At 45.8% G+C, this 19,381-nt stretch overlaps 1 protein-coding gene across 1 annotated transcript in view; it reads right to left on the bottom strand.

Moving 5' to 3' along the window:
* NUAK1 (NUAK family kinase 1) overlaps nt 1–19,315 on the bottom strand; it is a 72,450-nt gene extending 53,135 nt beyond the window's left edge. Inside the window, exon 1 of the mRNA XM_037845905.1 lies at nt 19,019–19,315. Within this exon, the coding sequence (XP_037701833.1) occupies nt 19,019–19,279 (261 nt within the window). The 5' untranslated portion in view covers nt 19,280–19,315. The remainder of the gene's footprint in view (nt 1–19,018) is intronic.
* Between the last annotated feature and the right edge of the window lie 66 nt (nt 19,316–19,381).

The following is a 19,381-nucleotide window of genomic DNA, read 5'->3' as shown; positions in this document are numbered from 1 at the left end:
TCAGACTGTTCAAAGGTCCTGGAAGATCTGACTGGGGAGCTAATCAGAACAATTTGAGTGTGCGGCTAAACAAGGACACTCCTTCTTGGATCGAGCATTGCTTTTATGGCAATACTTCATAAGAACCATTCCCTTACAACAAAACTGTCAAATCCAGCAACCACAGGCCAAAAACATCCCAGCTGAACCCCTCCAAGCTCCTTTCTGATGTACTGTACACACAAATACCAATATTCCCCAAATGTTCTCCATGTAAAACATTTGGTTTGAGACACAGCTCTTCTTTCCCCAGAACTCTTACATTTGTTTAGTGGACTCGTACAGTTCAGCTAAAATATCCTGGAGCAGACATCTGAAGTCAGCCCTGCTCTGATGCAAGCATCCCATCTGCATAAAAGGTGAACAAGTAAATTAGTTGTCCCTGCAAGATTTCTATTCCCTGCATGTTTAAGCAGGTCATAAAATGCAAGCAATGTTCAGATAATATTGCAAGTTGCTTTCAAGTGTGTTTCTGAGTCCATCTCGGCATTAACCTAAGACTGACGTTCAGAGACTGGATCTGATGTGCTCAAGAGATTGCTAAATTCTGCTTGCTTCCTCAAAAATAAAAAGTTTAAAAATCCGCCACTTGAACAACCTAGATGATTGAGGTACAGATAGGTTTTTCTTGGTGTTAGTTATCCAAATATAGTGCATCTCCTTTGTTACAAATCCACTTATTCCTGAACTCCACAATCTAGAAGACAGGTAGGAGTTGGTGAAATAAGAAACGCACCTCAAATCAAGAGACCCAGCTTGGCCACATATGGACCGGGTGGCCCTGGCTAGCCCGATTTCCCCCAATATTATTCATCCTGTTATGTGAGAAAACAACTTCACTAGTTCCACTGTCACAGCCCATTCAACTGGGAAAACTGTATGAGGAAGGATTCTCTAAAATAAGACCCTAGAAAAGCCACCCAAGGAAATGTCACAGAACCCATGCACCAACCCCCACAGATGGTCACCCATGTTTTCCCTACTAACACAATTCCAACAAGCTTGGTAACAGCAAACTTAGGAAGTTGGAAAAATGGAACCAGAAGGACACTTGAGACAGGCTCACTGAAAGAATCAAGACATGACAACTAACTTTACCTTCAACTTTTCTGTGTCTTGTAAGATTTCACATTAAGCATGCATTATTTTTGCTATAGGAAAAAGTTTTTTTTTTTTTTAAAAAAAGGTTCAAAAAAGGAATGAAAGTTGTCGAGGGAAACGATAGACAAACCATAAAGAGCAGATATGAAAACTCCCAAACAGTACTGAGGACTATTTAGGAAAGGACCGCAAGAATATCAAGAAAAGGTTTCACCATCTTCAAACTACTTTGTTTTAAGAAGGCAGAAACCAGCCCTGCTCTGATGCAAGCATCCCATCTGCAAGATTTCTATTCCCTGCATCTTTAAGCAGGTCATAAAATGCAAGTAATGTTCAGATAATATTGCGAGTTGCTTCCAAATGTGTTTCTGAGTCCATCTCAGCATTAACCTAAGACTGATGTTCAGAGAAGAAATGACTAACATTTTAAAAAATATTGGCCCTTGAATGAAGAAATGTAAGAAATGGCTAACATTTTAAAAAGTATTGGCCCTTGAATGGGTAAGCTTCAATTACCTTGAAAATATACATATATTTAGAGCTTTCTATTACAATTTACTAGTACATTCGCTTAACCAATGCATCAGATTAATAAGCATTCTCCATTTCTGAGTCTGAGACCCATAGCAATTTGAATACTAGGGGCTGTTAGGCTACTCTCTGCTCTTTCCGTACCCTTCCATGCAATTAGCCAACTACCCCCCACTCCCACCAGGGCCAAGACAATTTCTTCCAATATGGCAGCCTCTACAGTCCACGAAACACCTCATCCCCTGACAATGCCACAAAACAGTGGCACAATTGTTACTGCCCCTGTTCTAAGGATAAAAATCCCCAGAATTCAGACTCATATTTACTCTCATCACTGCCCAGAAAAGATAAAATGCAGTGAGATCGAAAATGCCCAGTAGTTGCCCAGCATACAGTATATGGTCCAAAAATACTGGCTGTTTTATTATTACTATTATTATTAACAAATAGGCCTTACAGAGAGATGTCAGTGAGTGAGAGCACTGCAAAGACAGCTTCAAAATATGAGGCTGAAAGGACAATGTCAGAGGGCAAAGTGGGGAAGGGGTTTGGGGAAAAGGCACAGCTGGAGCCGCTTTGGAGAGGCCATTTCAGGTCACCCCACTAAAAGAAGTCCCTCCAAATGTACTTCTTTATCCCCCAGGGAACTGATTTTGCAGGATGGAACTATTTCTCTGAAATAAACAGACAGACAAAGGTCACTACAACTGGGGCCTACAAAGCAAACAAGCCAGCTGCCGGTTTACGGGCAGCCCATGATGCAACCAAGCAAAAGGTCCCGGCTCAGGTCCAGTGGGAAGGCTTTGGGCACACCAGTCATCCCTGAAGAAAGCAAAGCATGCAATCCCCATGGGACGGTGAGAAGGTACTGGAGGCAGGGACACGGGGAGAGGAGACGGTCCTTCCTGTGAACAAGATTTCAGTTCAACCAGGTATTGATGGGGTCACCTTCAGGACTGAAGACCCTGGGACCTCCATAGCCAGTGATGTTCTGGCCAGTGGCTCTCAACCCTAGCAGTGCCTCAAAATGACCTAGGGATCTTTTTTTTTAATGCTGATGCCTAGGCCCCCTTCCCAGTGAGTCTCATTTAATTAGCCTGGGATGGGACCCAGGCATCAATGTATTTTAAAAGCTCCTCGGCTTATTCCAATGCTCAGCCAGGACCAAGAACCACTGATGGAGCAGGAAGGGCCCGCAGTGGAGTCAGACAGATGTGAGGTTTTTAATGTAGGTGCTACCTGAGCAGGTGAGTACTCTTTCTGAGCATCTATTTCTTTAACTGGAAAGTGAAACTAATAATCACTACACATCAGAGTTGCTGTGACAATTGTATGAGATTCCCCACATAAATGGCTCAATTAGTGTGTCTTGCAGAAGGCACACTACATAGTCAGGAAATGTTAATGCCTCTCCCTTACACTCTCCTTTTTTCAAGGTTCACAAGCAAGTTAAACCATCTGGGCAGCTCCCAGCTCTGAGGGCCTTCCAGCCTTTCTAAGCAGTTTTAACCCTTCCTTAGAAGCAGGGATGGACAAGAGAACAGGTGGCTGGACCCACCACCACACACAGAAAACACACATACCCAAGAACACACACACACGCACGCAACCCCTACCGGACAGACGTATTCGCAGCAAAATAATGTAAAAGACTGAGAAGCCACAAGCAGGAAAATGAAGGAAAAGCTAAATTTAAGGTTTGCTTTGCCTTTCCTACCTAAAAGGAAACCTGTCTTCAGTGTGACACTCTCTCCGGAAGTCTCGCAGTTTACTTGCCTGTTTCCCCCATTAGACCATGGCCAAGTCTCCACGCCTCATGCCCCACCCAGGGCTGGAGCATAGTAAGCCCAAGAAAATGTCTACAGAATGAATTAACTATGCTCCTTGAGGGCAGGGGCAGGCATTTGTAGATCAACAGAGCTCATAATGTCGACACCTGCTAATCCCCTGAACAGGCATTCATTAATCCTACCTGAACTTTGATACCGAGCAACTGGCAGAAAAGGATCATAAGGTACATTCGGCATTTAGGAGGCAGTGGCTTAAAGTCCAGCGACAATCAATGGCAGTGTCACAGAGCAGTTAAACCCACAGACACCGGAGCCAGGCTCCTGGGTTTGAATCCCACCTATGAGTAGTGTAAACTCAAGCAAGTGACTAAATTTTCTCTGCCTCAGTTTATTCACCTATACAATGAAGATAATGATGGTGCATACCTACCAGGAGGATGGGCTCAGGTCAGTGATTTAACATGCTTAGTGCATCACCCCGTGCATTTACTGTATGGAACTGTTTGCTATTATTACTCCATGGAGGGATAATGGGGAAAGAGACCTCAAGTTTAAGGTTCAATATAAGAACCTGGGGTCCCAGGGTCCTCTGTTTATCACAAGAGAAGGTGGGGACTGAAGAAAGTAGAGTGGAGTGTGTGCAGATGAATACAGCAAAGCAGCTTCTCATTGCCCAGAGCTGTGTTTCTCACGGTGCAGACCCTGGAGCTCCTGCCTCACATTCAGCTGAGTTGCTGGGTTAAAATGCATAAGACATCCAGGCCTCCCTTCTTCCCATCCCAGCCCTGCTGAATCAGACTCTCCAGGGTGGGTGCCAAGGAAGGCGCATTTTAACAGGCACTCCCAAGAGATTCACGGGTCCACAAATTTAAGAACCATCGGACCAGAAAACCTCCTTAACTAGAGGATCCGTGTCTATTTGCTCAGCACCGTATCCTCCAAGGCTTTGCACAATGCCTGACACACAGTAGACGCTCAACAAATTTCAGATGAATCCACTCAGTGGCTACAACTCTACAAGTAATCATTCCAATTTACTTTAAGTCCCACTATGTGTCCATCACATACAAAGCAAGCCTGAATCAGACAGACCACTTTGTTCGTTCATTCATTCTAAAAATATTTATGGAGTGCTTATTACATACCAGATTAAACATCATGAATAAGGTTACTTAGAAATAATTTCAGATAGCAGTAAATGCTACGGAGCTAATGAAGCAAGGTGAGGGATGGAACAGGCTCCTGCCCTCATTAAACTCAGAGTCTAGAGCTGCGCTGTCCAATAGAACTTTCTCTGAGAGATGATAGAAATGATCTTTTCTGCACTGTCCAGTGGGAACCACTAGCCACAAAGAGCTATTAGTCATTTAAAATGTGGCTAATGGGTCCAAGGAACTGAGTTTTTAACTTTATTTAATTGTAATTAATTTTAATTTTAATAGCATGTGTCCAAATTGGGCAATGCAGACAGAAATACGTAATTATTGCCTTGGAAATCACAAGGCAATATGCATTATGGGGAGGGGGGAGGGAGGTATAGTACATCATGTGCTATCAAATGCCTCTCACCCAATTACCAGATGCCCCAATGTCCTCTGGCTCTGGGAATTGAAAGAACAAGGTCAGGTACAAGGCACTGTACTTGGGCTGGAATTTTTATAGCCTATGATCAGTTGGAAGTGGTATGCAATCCCCACGAAGCCTCAGAAACTGCAGTTCAAGAACACACCACCATCTGCAAAGCCTGCCCCCAGCTGCCAAAGAGATCTCTTCTTTCTCCGTCATTCCGTTGATGGTCATTTTGTCCTTGGCTAGAACGTCCCACTGGGCCCAATACACCAAATGGATTTTATGAGATTTCTTCGCTTCAAGCATAAGTACGAATACAAGCCTCCTAAATTCCACCGGAAAATTGGTTGCTAATCCAAACATTTCATAAAATTAGAACTCATTGTGAGGCTGAAAGGAATTCAGACTGTGCTGCCACCAGAGAAATGCAAAATATTTTTTATAATTTTTCCTTCATGAGCTGTTTTAAGAAGCAAGTGCTGCTTTCGCTTGAAGCAAAGGAAAAGTAATGGTAGAGTTTTGTTTTTGTTTTGTTTTGTTTGTGGTTTGCAAAAGCATCACCAGATTTTTTTTAAAAGGCAAGGAATCCCGCCCATCTCCCTAATCCCTCAACTGGCAGATAATAAACCTTTCCAAACTCAGCTGCATCTTGCTTGTTTATAAGACTAATTTTTTCTGGAAAATGGGATTTTTGTGCCTTAATTTTCTTCCCAGGCTTTAGCCCCAGAATATTTAAATCCTGAGATTTCATTAGCAGCAGAGATATTGCAATCATTCATTCTTGCATAAATGCATGCATGCTACCAATATTTATTTGCCAGATGCTGTTGGATGCTCTTGGTACAGATCAGTAAAAGAAACTGACAAAAACCCCTGCCCTGGTGGAGCAGCCCTTCTAGCAAAGGACAAACCAGGGAGAATGCAGCAACCACATGCTGAAGCAATTTGGGACAAGACATAAAGACTCACAAGATGCCGAATCTGGAAAGGGCTGGAATGTAAGGTCCAAGACAGCAGGGACCTCGTTTGTCTGATCGCTCTGTCCCTGTCATCCAGAGCAGTGTCTGACACATAACAGGTACTCAATAAATACTTGTGGAATGAATAATGGATCGTAAAAAAAAAAAAAAATTCTTGCCCAGAGCACTCATCTTACAGATAAGTTAGCTGAAGCCATAGAAGGGACGTATCTCGCCCAAGGTCACACAACTCAAATTGTGACAATGTTAAGACTAGCGCCCAAGTCCTCTAACATTCCCAGATGCATAACACTACAATGGCTATTCAACAAATATGTATTGCATCCTTATCATATACCAGGCACTGGGAGTACATAAATGAGGATGGCACAGAAAAATTAGGATCATGGAACTACGTTACTCAAATAGCTGTTTGCACAAGCTGGATGACAACTTCTCTGAGTTTTAAGTCTGGGTTTGACAGTGTCTGTCATCCTGCTCTGCAGGTTTAAAGCCAAAGCAGAGAGCTGCAGAAGCTTCCAAGGCCGAGCACCTGTGAGAAGAATGGAGCCCAGTGGCCACAACCACGAGCCCTGAAATTGGGCAGCCCACAGCCCCAAATCCTGGCTCTGTGACTTTGGGCAAATCACCTGATTTCTCTAAGCCTCCGCTTCCTCGCCTGCAAATTGAATGAAATAATAATACTGGCTCCCAGGAGAGAAAGCATGTAGTTAGAACAGCACCTGGCACACAGTAACAGCTCCCTAAATGTTTCCTGCTATTAGGATTCTCAGGGTAAGACTCCCCCTTTTGCTCTGAGCCTTCCTATGTATTCAGGCAGGTGGATGCAACTGAGTGGAGATTTCTACTTAATCCTTCTCCTCTCCAGGATTTCTGCCACCAACTGCTGGCACACCCACTCACACATGTGTTCCCTCCCCAAGCATTCCGCTTGATTCTGTCTGGGAAACAGATATCAATTAACCAGCGGGAAGATGCAAAGTGAGGTTCTTACTGGAGTGAGAATCTGTCTCCTTAAACGGACCAGCAGGGAAAGTTGGACCACGGGACCGAGGATCTAGAAGTGACAAGTCAGATGCACATTCTAGCATCAAACGTGGATGAGAGCTGTGTGGGCAGAGGTCACATCTTACGCTCTGCTGTCTCTCCAATGCCTGGCACAGTGCCTGGCACAGAGAAGGAGAGTAACAAATACAGGGATAAATATTTTTAAGCCCCCTCCCTGGGAAAGGCAGAAGGAACACCCGCCACTAGAAAAAATGGCAGAGATATTTCTGCTCCTCCTTGGAGAGCAGTCTAGGGTCATAGCTAAGCTCGGACAGACAGTGGGTTCCACTCCTGCCTTCCTCGAGGTCCACGTGGCGTGGCTCTGGGCCTCCGCTCCCACTGCTGGAAAGTGGGGTAACGAGAGCATCTGTGGCATAGGATGGTTCTAAGAGATCAGTGAGAGAACACTGGCAACACACAGAGCTTACAAGTGTAAGCTTTATTTTTTCATCTTTAATGATGAAAGAGTAGTAGACATGCTAGTCAAGTCTTCCCTTTAAGTGAGATTACTAAAAACAAGCCCTTCCCATGGCGGGGAGGTTCTCTCCTCAGTCTACTCATTCCTAGGATCTCACCTTGAGTCCATCTGTCACCTGGGATCAAAGTGCTGCACTTCCCTTGGTGCTAAATGCCCAAACCACCGCTAGAGCCTTGGGGAGGACTAAAAGGTGCCCCCAGGGAGACCCAAATACAAAGCCCAGGGCAAAGGCAACCCAGGACCCTGCCCCACACCCCCTCTGTGAACAAAAGCAAAGCACAACCCTCCTGCCTAGACCGTAAGTATCTAAAGAATGAACAAAGATGTTTCCAAGCAACCCAGCAGAACATGAGCTTGCTCATCTCTGAATCCCAAGGAAAAACAGCTCACATTTCATGAGAACTGGCTACTGCTGGGCACTGTGCTCAGCCCTGTCCATGTGTGTGTGACCCGACAACCCAGGAGGCAGGTTCTACAATTATCTGCTTTTACAGATGAGTAAAATGGCAGGTTCTTTCCAGGTGAGCACTTTCCGTCTCACACAGTCTAGTTCAGAACCCACCTCATCGTCGCACTTAATACCACCTGCCTAGAGCTGAAGGGGGCACATTCGAAAGGCCTCCCTGGCACAGGCTGACACTCTCCAGAAGGAAAACTCTCCTTGCACTTGAGTGTGTGTTAACGGAGCCTGCACCAAACCATCCCAAGGGGATTTGAGAACTGAAGATACTTCCCTTTCCCGGCAATAAGGAGTTCTTCAGCCAAAAGCCAGGCAGCAGGAAACGAAGTCTCTGTTTCACCCATTCAATTCCAAGAATCCTAGTATTCTCTTCCTATGAGCTGGCTAGAACCTCTGAGGATGTTTTGTCTGAGCCCCTCAACTTACAAGTGAACAAAGGGGGTTCAACACGGGGACACCTCGCATATGCAGTGCACCGTGCCCGGCTCCGAGGAACCGAGACGGCCACAATAACCTCCTCCCTGTTCCCAGAGGGCCCCTTCCAAGAATAACATTTATAGGCCATCCACTGCGGGCTGTGCACTTTCTAAGAACTGAGCCTATAACTCACTGACCCTCATAACCATTCCCATTTCACAGATGAGGAAACTGAGGCACAGAGGAATTTCTCAGGGTGACACAAGAGGTTAGACGAACCCAGGCAGTCTGGCCCCAGAGGTCACTCCCTTGACCACAGAAGCCACCTCTTAGATTCGCGAAACAGATCGCCCACTCCCCTTCCCACCACCCTGTAAAAGACTGGAATGTGTCTTTTGACAACTGGGGCAAATCACACACAAGCCGAACCCAATTCATAGTAAAATGACAGCAGCTGGCAAGGATTTGTTCTAACCTGGTGCAATCAGCTGCCTTTGTGGCCTTCGAGTCACATCAATATTAGGAGCTTGACATGGACAGAAGGGAACGGGACCCCTTTAGGAGATACTACTAGAAAGAAGCAACTACTTTTTCCTGGGAATCGGCCTTTCAGCCAAACAGATTAAAGTTGAACCCTGAGCAACTTCAACAACACCCTCGCCTTACAGGAAAGGTGCTAAACCTACCACAGCTTCCTCTTAGCTCCATCCCCTTGGAAATCTCCTCTTGGCTCTCAATGTCTCTTATGAAAGTAAATAAAGAGGAATTCTTTTCTCAAGTTTAAAAGGCAAATCATGGTGGTGTTTTTTCCAGATATGCATTAACTATGCACTCCAGCAGGTTTACAGTTTTTAAAGTGCTTCATTTACAACCCTGGATGAAATGTTTTGAAAACCTTGCAAATGCATCTTGCATCTAAGGCTTGCACGCTCTGCAGAGACGAACACCAGGGCTTCTCAGATGGGAATCTGGGAGCTTTAGAAGACAGAAAAGTGTGGGAGGAGCGCAAGGAAACTGCAGAGCGCCAAGGAATGGCGGGGAGTAGCCACTGAGGGTGAGGCTGTGTCCGGGGTGGGCTGGAGTCTCCTGCTCCCCAGCAGCTGTGAGGGCTGCAGTGCCAGGCTCTCACAACGCGGGGAGGCTAGGGGTGATGGAGATAAACGGGAGGACAAACCCTGCGGGGCCAACTGCTGCCTCCCTCCTTCACAGAACCCTCCCTTCTTGGGATTAGTGGTGCATTCTTCATGCACTTGTTCATTCATTCATTCATTCATTCTTTTTTTTTTTTTTTTTTTTAAGTTTTTATTTTTTTTTGGATCATTCTTTCTTTCCATTTGGACTCTTTTTTTTTTAAGATTAAAATTATATTTTTATTTTTATTAATTTTTATTTATTTTTTTAATCTTCATTTTATTGAGATATATTCACATACCATGCAGTCATACAAAACAAATTGTACATTCGATTGTTCACAGTACCATTACATAGTTGTACATTCATCACCTAAATCAATCCCTGACACCTTCATTAGCACACACACAAAAATAACAAGAATAATAATTAAAGTGAAAAAGAGCAATTGAAGTAAAAAAGAACACTGGGTACCTTTGTCTGTTTGTTTCCTTCCCCTATTTTTCTACTCATCCATCCATAAACTAGACAAAGTGGAGTGTGGTCCTTATGGCTTTCCCAATCCCATTGTCGCCCCTCATAAGCTACATTTTTATACAACTGTCTTCAAGATTCATGGGTTCTGGGTTGTAGTTTGATAGTTTCAGGTATCCACCACCAGCTACCCCAATTCTTTAGAACCTAAAAAGGGTTGTCTAAAATGTGCATAAGAGTGCCCACCAGAGTGACCTCTCGGCTCCTTTTGGAATCTCTCTGCCACTGAAGCTTATTTCATTTCCTTTCACATCCCCCTTTTGGTCAAGAAGATGTTCTCTGTCCCACGATGCCGGGTCTACACTCCTCCCTGGGAGTCATATTCCACGTTGCCAGGGAGATTCACTCCCCTGGGTGTCTGATCCCACGTAGAGGGGAGGGCAGTGATTTCACCTTTCAAGTTGGCTTAGCTAGAGAGAGAGGGCCACATCTGAGCAACAAAGAGTCATTCGGGACATTCATTCATTCTTACTGAGCACTACCATATGCCTGGAACTGAGCTACAGACCAGAAACATGGCAAATACGATAGATATCATTCCTGCTTGCCTTCTAAAGGGGGAGAAAGGGGAGGGGGGGCACAGACAGACAAACAAAGACACTCTACATGCTCTGAAGGAACGGAGATCCAGAGATCCAGGAATAAGGAAGTGGGAGTTTAGAGATCCCAGCACGGGCCTTGAAGGACACAGCAAATTCAGAGTTTGATCTCCACGCAATCGAAGATAAGGTTTCCGGTACTCTAAGCAACTGCCTCTCACCAAAATAAAAATACTAGCTCTCCTTTTTAAGAATCTACTTCCGCAGGCTAGTCTCATGGCAATCCCACTTGGTAGGATATTGGGAAGCCCCATTTTTCTAGATGAGAAAACAGATGCTCAACTAAAGCGTACAGCTCATCCAGGATCACCTAGCTACTGAGGAGCAGGGCAGGATTTGAATTAAAGTCCGTCTGATTCTACAGCTGTGATTTTTCCTCTATCCCTCATTTGTCCAATGTTTTGAATTGTTCTTAGATTATTCCAGATGTATTAGTCACATATCTCTAACTAAAATTCTAGGTATCTCAATGGCAGGACTCATCATCTTCTCCTCTGAAATTTCCCTCAGCCCTGGGCACATGAGAAAGTGCTCATTATATACATCTGCTTCATTGCTAGATCTGTGTGCTTACTACCAATGCATGTTGGATTTTTCTGCTGGTGAAACACTGGCCCCAGAGCAGCAATAAGTAGTGGCTAATAAAAGAATGATGGAAGCTACCACCAGGGCTGCCCCATACGGGCACAGGAGCTCAGCTCGGAGAGCACGGGGATGGCATAGCCCACACCACTGTCCCTGAGCCACAAGGGTGGGGGACTGCTTCCTGCCGGGAAGGGAGCCTTTCTCCTGATTCACACAAAGGTGTCTTTTACACTAGCAACGGTCCTGGGTGCATTTACTGAGCACCTACTCCATGCCAACCACTGGGCCGAAGGCTTAGTGACATCATCCCCTTGAACCTTCTCAACAATCCCACAAAATAAGAAATGTTTCTTATTTTCTACATTTGAGAAAACGGAGGATAAAAGGAGATTGATAACTAGCACAAGGTCACACAGCTGTCAAGAGGTGGGATGGAATTTTGACCCAGGCAGGCAGGCTCCAGGGCTTGCTCACAGGACACTGCCTTCTACTTTTTATACAGAATGAGTGGGAGAGTCCATGGCCCTGCAGTTTGGAATCTCGGAGGCCTGCTAGGCAGGCTTCCACCCAACTCCCTGCTCCCCAACCACCACCCCAAGCCCCAATTTTTTTTAATACCAACTTTATTGAGATATAATTCAGATACCATACAACACACCCATTTAAAGTGTATAATTCAATGGTTTTTTGTTCATTCATAGAGTTGTGCAACCGTCATCACTATCAATTTTAGAACATTTTCATCACTCCAAAAAGAAACCCTAAACTCATTAGCAGTCACTCCCCACTTCCCCCCAAACCACCCAGCCCTAGGCAACTGCTAATCTACTTTCTGTCTCTATGGATTTGTCTATTCTGGACATTTCATATAAATGGAACCATATAATATGTGTTTTTTTGTGTCTGGCTTCTTTCACTTAACAGAATGCTTTCAAAGTTTATCCATGTTGTAGCATGTATCAGTACTTCATTTATTTTTATTGTCAAATAGTATTCCATAAATAATACATAAACATCCCATTAAATTATGGAATAAAGTATTCCATAAATAATATTCCATAAATAAAATGGATATACCACATCTTATTTATCCATTCCTCAGTTGATGGACATCTGGGTAGTTTCCACTGTGGGGCTATTATGAATAATGCTGCTATGAACATCCGTATTCATGTTTTTGTGTGAACATGTGTTTGCTTTTCTCTCAGGTATATACCTAGGAATGGAATTGCCCAACCCCAGTTTCAATGTGCAGTTAAAAGCTTACCGAAGAGCCTGGCCATGAATTCAACATCTGGCTGCTCCTGGGCCATTTCCAGGGAATTTTATCAATAGAGCCAGACTCCACTCATGGGTGGATCATCTGGCCCAGCCCCTCCCAGTCAAGGGCCTGGGATCTTCTCATTCCTGCACTGTATACTGTCATCTGCGCCAGCACAATGATAAATGCATTCTGCTTTAAAGCAGATACTTCACAAATCATAACTTACAGATGCTCCAGGACTTTCATGTGGGTAAGACAAATGAGACTTATGCTGTCTGACTCCAGAGCCACTGAGGACAGGAAGCCATGGCCAGGAAGCCAGCAAGCCTGGATGTATGTCTCTCCCTGATGAACGGGTGAGCAAATATAGCAGAAAGGGAATTTGTGGAGGGAAAGGTCTGTCTGTCTTTGCAGGGTTTGCTACATAATTCATTTCCAGGCATTATCTTTTCTTCTCAGCAAATCTGAATGCTCCTGGAGATCAGAAATGATGACCAACAGCCTTTACACCTCCTAAGATATTCACTTGCTCACCTTATGCACTTCAGTTCTATCCTACAAGCCTTTGTTGAAGACCTACTATGTGCCTGGCACCACGCAAGGTGTTGGCAGTAGGTGGCAATTTGGGATGGATTCAAGATGGTTAACAGGGCTTAAAAGACAAGATACCCTGACTCAACCCCTGCTCTCCCGCTGCTTCCCGGAAGGAAACAAGATTCAAGACGTCCTGTCACATGGGTGCATTTCTGTCTGCAGTCAGGGAGTGATCCAGCTGACCTCCCCAGAGGCCCCCTAGGGATGTGGGGTCTCAGGCTGTCTTGGGAAACAAAGGGCTCCGTGTGTGTCCAGGTGGAGAGCGAGCTTCCTGACCTGATTCATTACAACCCACTCTGGCAGTGAGCCAGAAGCAGACATGTCTCTCTCCCACAACTTGACTTCTGATCCTTATCTCCTCACACCTCCACTCTTGTGAAAACCTCTAAGCTGGTCTCCCTGCACCAAGCCAGAATGCCGGACGGATGCGCTCAGAGCCCCATTTTGATCAGAACCAGCTCAGCAGTGCCCAGGAGCAGCGAAAGGGAGGGTTAAAGGCAAGGTCTCCACCTTCACACTGCCCGGGTCCACAACTGGCTCTGCTGTTGTGTGTGACCCTGGGTAGGCTATTTAACCACCCTGTGACTCAGTTTCTTCATCTGAAAATGGGATGATAAGAGGATTGTTATGAGGGTTAAATCAGTTCATATGCTCCCCACATGTTAGAAGCACTCAATATGCATTAGCTATGATGGTAATTATTATTATTGAATTTTATTATTACTTCTCCTATCCTAGTCCCTTCTTACCAATCTTGTCTCCCACAGCACCCCGGCAGGAACCTTGCATTCCAAGCACCTGGTCTGCTCGCTGTTGCCCAAACACACCTGAAGGAACACCCTAGAAATCTGCCCTGCATTGCAGTCTTCTGCAATCCCAATCAAGGGTCATCTTCAGTAGCACGTGCCCTCTGTCAGCTGGAGGAGAAAACTCCTTCCTTAATCCTAAAGTATGTACATGCCCCCATCCCTATATCCCCTTCCTGAAGACCAGCATGAAACCACCAGGAAAAGGATCTCCGGATGCTGCCCTTCCTGCGCCACGAGTGAAAGGACCAAGCCCTAAGCCAGGGGCCACCAGCTGGGCAGCAGCAGGAAGGTTCTCGAATCCTCCAGCAGCTCTGGGCTTGTTGGACATTTTTAACTGTATGACCCTCGGCAAGTTACTTAACCTCACAAAGTGTCAGCTTCCCCAACTGTAAAATGGATATAACTAGAGTGCACAACTCGTAGGGTTGATAAATGAGAAAAATGTCCGTAAAGCGCTTAGCACAGCAAGACACACCCCAAGTTCTCAAAAAGGTCAGCTGCAAGTTAATGATGGTAGCCATGGCAGTAGGAGCAGGGTGCTGGGTGGGGGGTTGCCCCTCTCAAAGATCTGACTGAATTTGATGAACTAAGCTTCAATGAGCTACACGCCAACTTGGAAATCACCTGAAATAATCTGAGTCCTCGAAAGAAAGGGAGCCCGTGGCCTAGGAACTGCTCACACTGGCTCCTCCTGCAGACTGTAAGCTCATGTCTGGATCTTACTCATCTCTGTATCCCAGCATTTAACATGGCCAGTAGCATATGGCAGGTGGTAATAAATCTTTGTTGAACTGAACAGAATCAGTTCAATATTTGGAAGTACATTTCATCTTTGCTATTGGAGTATAAATTCTTTCTCTAGTAAAGTTTTACTAAATGAGTGATGTAAAAATATTTAGCTGAGAATCAGGTTTTCTAGACCCAGCTCAGTCAGTTACCAGCTGTGCAACCTCAGAAAAGTCACTTAACACTTCTGAGCCTTACTTTTCCCTCCTCTGGGATAAAAAGTTTGGACCATATGTTCGCCGAGGCCCCTTATGTCCTAAAACCAGGTTTGGGCCTTTGCAGCAACACACGCCTGGTGGCATCCACGTGGCTCCCTGGCACAGCAGCCCAGCTCATTCATTTCCCAATCTGATCCCCAGTTTTCCAGCACAAGGCTATGAATAACATTTGACCGGTGCTTAAAACACACCTTTTTCGTCAAATTCCTTCTGAGGCAGACCCAGGGGTGCACGGTGCCCATCCATCCTGCCCCTCCCATCCTTGACCCTCCCAGAGACCTGTCCCCTGCTCACATCATACCACACACTGCCCACAGAGATAACTTGGTGCAGAGAGAAAGGAGAACTTGGCCTTTGGCAGGGAGGTGGTTGCATGACACCTCTCCCCAGAAAGTTGTTTGTTTCTTGTTTTTGTTTTTTTGGCAATGTTTTGTGTGTCCTGAAGGTTCAGGAAGTTTGGCTCAAACAAAACATGCTGTATTATGACACAGGGGCTCACCCCACAGCCCTGCTCAAAACTGTATCAAAACAAAAGTTGTGCAATAGACCAGGCCCAAATTCAAGACCTTAGAAATGAGTTTAGATTCTATCTGAATCTGGATGATTGTCTCAGCTTCCTGTGGTGCACCTCCCTAATTATCCTAGCATGCATTTAATTGCCCTGAAAAGTTGATTATTCCCCCTTCCTCCCTCTGTGATACAAGGCCAATTGTCCAACACATCTGATGGTCTTAAAATTTAAATGAAAGTCTAAATGAGATGAGAAAATCTACTCAAAGGAGGACTAAATTGACTAATTTCCCCTCTTGAGGCTATACATAGATTATTGTATTTGATTCTCACAAGTCCATGAAATGGGCTATAAATAGCCCCATTTTACAGATGAGGAAGCTGAGGTTTCAAAAAGTTGCAGAGCTTGTCCAAGATCAAAGGCAGGAAGTGTAAGTGAAGGATCTGAATATAAACTGGGGTTCTTGGCTCTTCCACAAGAGTGCCTCCTTATTGGGTTGTGAATCTCTGGAACAAGCCACTTTGCATCCTGGTCTCACAGACATGCTCAAGCAAACGGCTGAAGAACTACATTTGGGACAGAAGACGGGAGGATGCCTGGATCGGGCCAAGGGCTGCACCTGCTGACTCCAAGCTTCTCATTCACAACTCCCTTCGGAGCTACCTTTCACAGAATATCAACAATGATGTTATGTTGTGTTGTGTTTTGTTTTGTTTTCAGAAAGCCCTGCCAGATGTGCAATTAAAAGCCACAACATTATCATTTTTAGAAACGTCTCTCTCATCTGAGAGGGGCCCTTGCTTTCCACCCGAGTGTTGATTTCACAGCATTGCAAACAGCCTTTCGCTCACCCAGCCTAAGATTTGAGGCCCCTGCATCAGCAGAGTGGGCTAAAGCCACAGCCCCTCTCAAGAGATGCTATAAAGAGCATTTGTACAAATGAAAATCAAACATCACTTCAGGACTCTACCCAAAGATTGAAAAGATACGCAGACTGTGCTCTCCAAATTCTCCTCTACTACACCTCAAAAGCAAGTTGTGGATGTTTATTGCACCATCAGAACCAGAAGACAACTCCAAGTTCATACTTTATATGACAATTTCTTGCTTCTCTTGACAGATTCTGAGTCACCAGCACTGTAGGGACAAGAACAACTTGCTGGCCAATTTTTGTTTTTTTTTGTTTTTTGTTTTCAGCCAGACAAGGGGAATTTTCCACCTGACAATTCCTGTTTCTCACTTTAAGTTCTTCCACCATCTGTGAGCACTGGGCTCAGCAAGGGGAGCACTCGGGGCCAAGGAGGGTTTCCCTTCCCCGAACCTCAGTTTTCCCATCTGTTTAATGCAAGGTGTCATCCAGATGATCTTGCTAACCTTCTAAAGTTATCTACCCAGCAGAAGCAGCCCCCTGAAGAAACGAAGCAGGTTGGGGGTTACCAGTGTCTGGGCCTGGATATGCTGCCAAATTCAAAATCTTCACATAATTTTTGAGTAAAACAAGAGATTTAACTGAATTTAATAGCACAATGGGAAACTGAACCCAAGCTAGACAATACCTGGTCGGGACTCAGGTCTTGCGCCTGAGAAACGAGACTCCGCTGTTCCCAGGGCGCCCCCTAGTGGCCATTTGACTAAATCCAGACGGAATGCTCAGAGTTTCTGCAAAGAAAGAGCAAGACACCCGCGGAGAGAAAGGCAGGCTCCTGCTTACTGATGCAAGTACTTTTCACCAATCCTAGTCTGTGGATCAGATGGCTGGAAGAACGCCTGGCAGGAAGCCCCAGTGAAGCTCCAAACGAAGTCTGCCATAAGGAAAGGTTTCATGCTTCCAAGGAGTTTGAAGCAGCTCCCCAAAGCATTTAGGCAATTTCTGTCCCCTCACAAAACACGGGACACACCCTTACCACTCAGGCCCTCACATGCTCACATCCTCAACCTGCAGCTCGGAACCGCATCTATCTGTTTTTCATTACTCCTCCTTCCAGCTTCCCTGCGTGATTCTTCAACAGCTATTAAGACAACATGACCAAGGAGCTAAGCTTAGCTTTTGCTTATTCAACAATCAGCCTGGGGAATATCACCTCAGAAGAAAAGCATGAATGAAGTGCATTTTTCTCAGCCTCTTCTTCCATCTTTACAGCCCAACTCCTCTTGAACATGTTCACACTACAAAAATGGCACCTGCTACAGTGAATTCTCAAATACTTGCTTGCTATAGAGTTTATGACAGAAGCAGCTTAAAAAATCTAATGTACATCTCCAATTTCCAAATAACTGATTACAGACTTTTTAAAAAGCTAGCGGAAAAAGTTACATCAACCCAGTGAAGCTGAGAAATGAGGAGAATATCCAAATCACTCAAGTCCCGATAACATTCAGATATTTTAGAATTTGGGGGCTGAACTTTGCTGATGGTGTCTCATTTTTTCCATATAACTGTCCCTGTACAAATGCAAAACAAAAATGTCAACATTACCTGCCACTTCATTCGACAGTTCATTTCATTTTTTCCCTGTGGCCATTTATTAAGTTTATAAGCAGCCCTGGGCCGCGAAACACCCCCAAAAGTGCACACAAGGAGTCCCATAATTAGTTCCATACTTTGGCCTTAAATCGATTATAATACATCTGATCTGCTTCAAATCAAAGAGCCATGTTAATTTTCTGCCACACACCACACAAAATCTTTCTGCAACAGTCAGACACTTTGAACCCAACCCTCTAGCCACAACCAGTGTGGATTTCAATGGGCTGTTCCACAGAAAGGAAAATGACAAGGAACCAAAGCTGGGATGGTGCAGCGAGACCCCAGGGCATTCAAAGCGCTCCTTGGGTCTGTGGAAATGGTGCTGGGACCCTGGCAACGTCTCAGCTGTCAGAGGGGGTGGGACCGCTGGCCAGATCCCCTAAGGATTTGGTAGCCCTGCAGCGGCACCTGAAATGCAATGCGTCTGCTGCCACTCAGCGTAGGTCCTCCCAGAAGCCACGATGCAAACTGTCAGGCTTGGAGCAGCCTTTATTTTTGCTCCCCAGCTCCTTCTCTTAAAAAAACAAAAACAAAACAGGCACAGGTTTGCTCTCCCTTTACAGCTACAGCATCAGGACGACCGGGAGTCCAAGTGAGAGGACACGGAGAGAGGGTCTGTGGATGGCTGGGTGGGTAAGGAGACTGCATTTGCCTACAGGACAGCACGCTTGGCACCGGCTCTGAGATGAGGATGCGAATCTGTTTGGAGTTGGAGAAATACGGCATTCCAGGGCATAGTCTGAATGCGTGCCCGCGAGGGAGACCCTGATGGTCCCGACGCTGCAAAATGTTTGCAAATCATAAACACGACTTTGCTGTTGGGATATATATATCCCAATATATGTATATATTACATACAGGTTGTAACAAGTGTTTCGGTTAAAAGACACCCCTGAGTCACGGGGTGCTGGGGGACAGTGAGGAGTCTGGAGGGGTCCCGGGAACCCCTCTCCCACAAGAAAGGCTCAGCACGCACAGACCCCCGCCCCGCGCGCTCTCAGACCCCAGCCGCGTTTAGTCGGGCACCCCCGGGGATTTCCTCACTCACCACTCTCCCGGAAAACCTCTCGGTAGCCCTTTTCACTTTGCCATAGGTGCCTTTGCCCAGGGTCTCCTGCAGCTCATAGCGGTGCTTCAAGTTGTGCTTGTGGTGATGCCGCTTCACCCCATGCGGCTTCCTGGGCTCCGGGGCAGCCGCCGCCGCCACTGGAGCTGCGGTCGCCCCCGCCGCCGCCTCCGGGGAAGAGCCCGGCGCCCCGGGCCCCAAGTCCCGGCCGTCCCCCGCCGCGGGCGCAGCGGCCCCCTCCATATCCAAACGCGGGGCAGGCCGAGCTGGAGAGGGTAGGACCGGGATGCAGCGCTCAGCGTGTCGGGGTCTCCGCCGAGGGAAACCGGGGTGCGCTCAGGGTCG

This window comes from Choloepus didactylus, chromosome 8, assembly GCF_015220235.1.
Source record: "Choloepus didactylus isolate mChoDid1 chromosome 8, mChoDid1.pri, whole genome shotgun sequence".
Lineage (NCBI taxonomy): Eukaryota > Metazoa > Chordata > Mammalia > Pilosa > Megalonychidae > Choloepus > Choloepus didactylus.
This window is presented reverse-complemented; position numbering and strand designations above follow the sequence as displayed.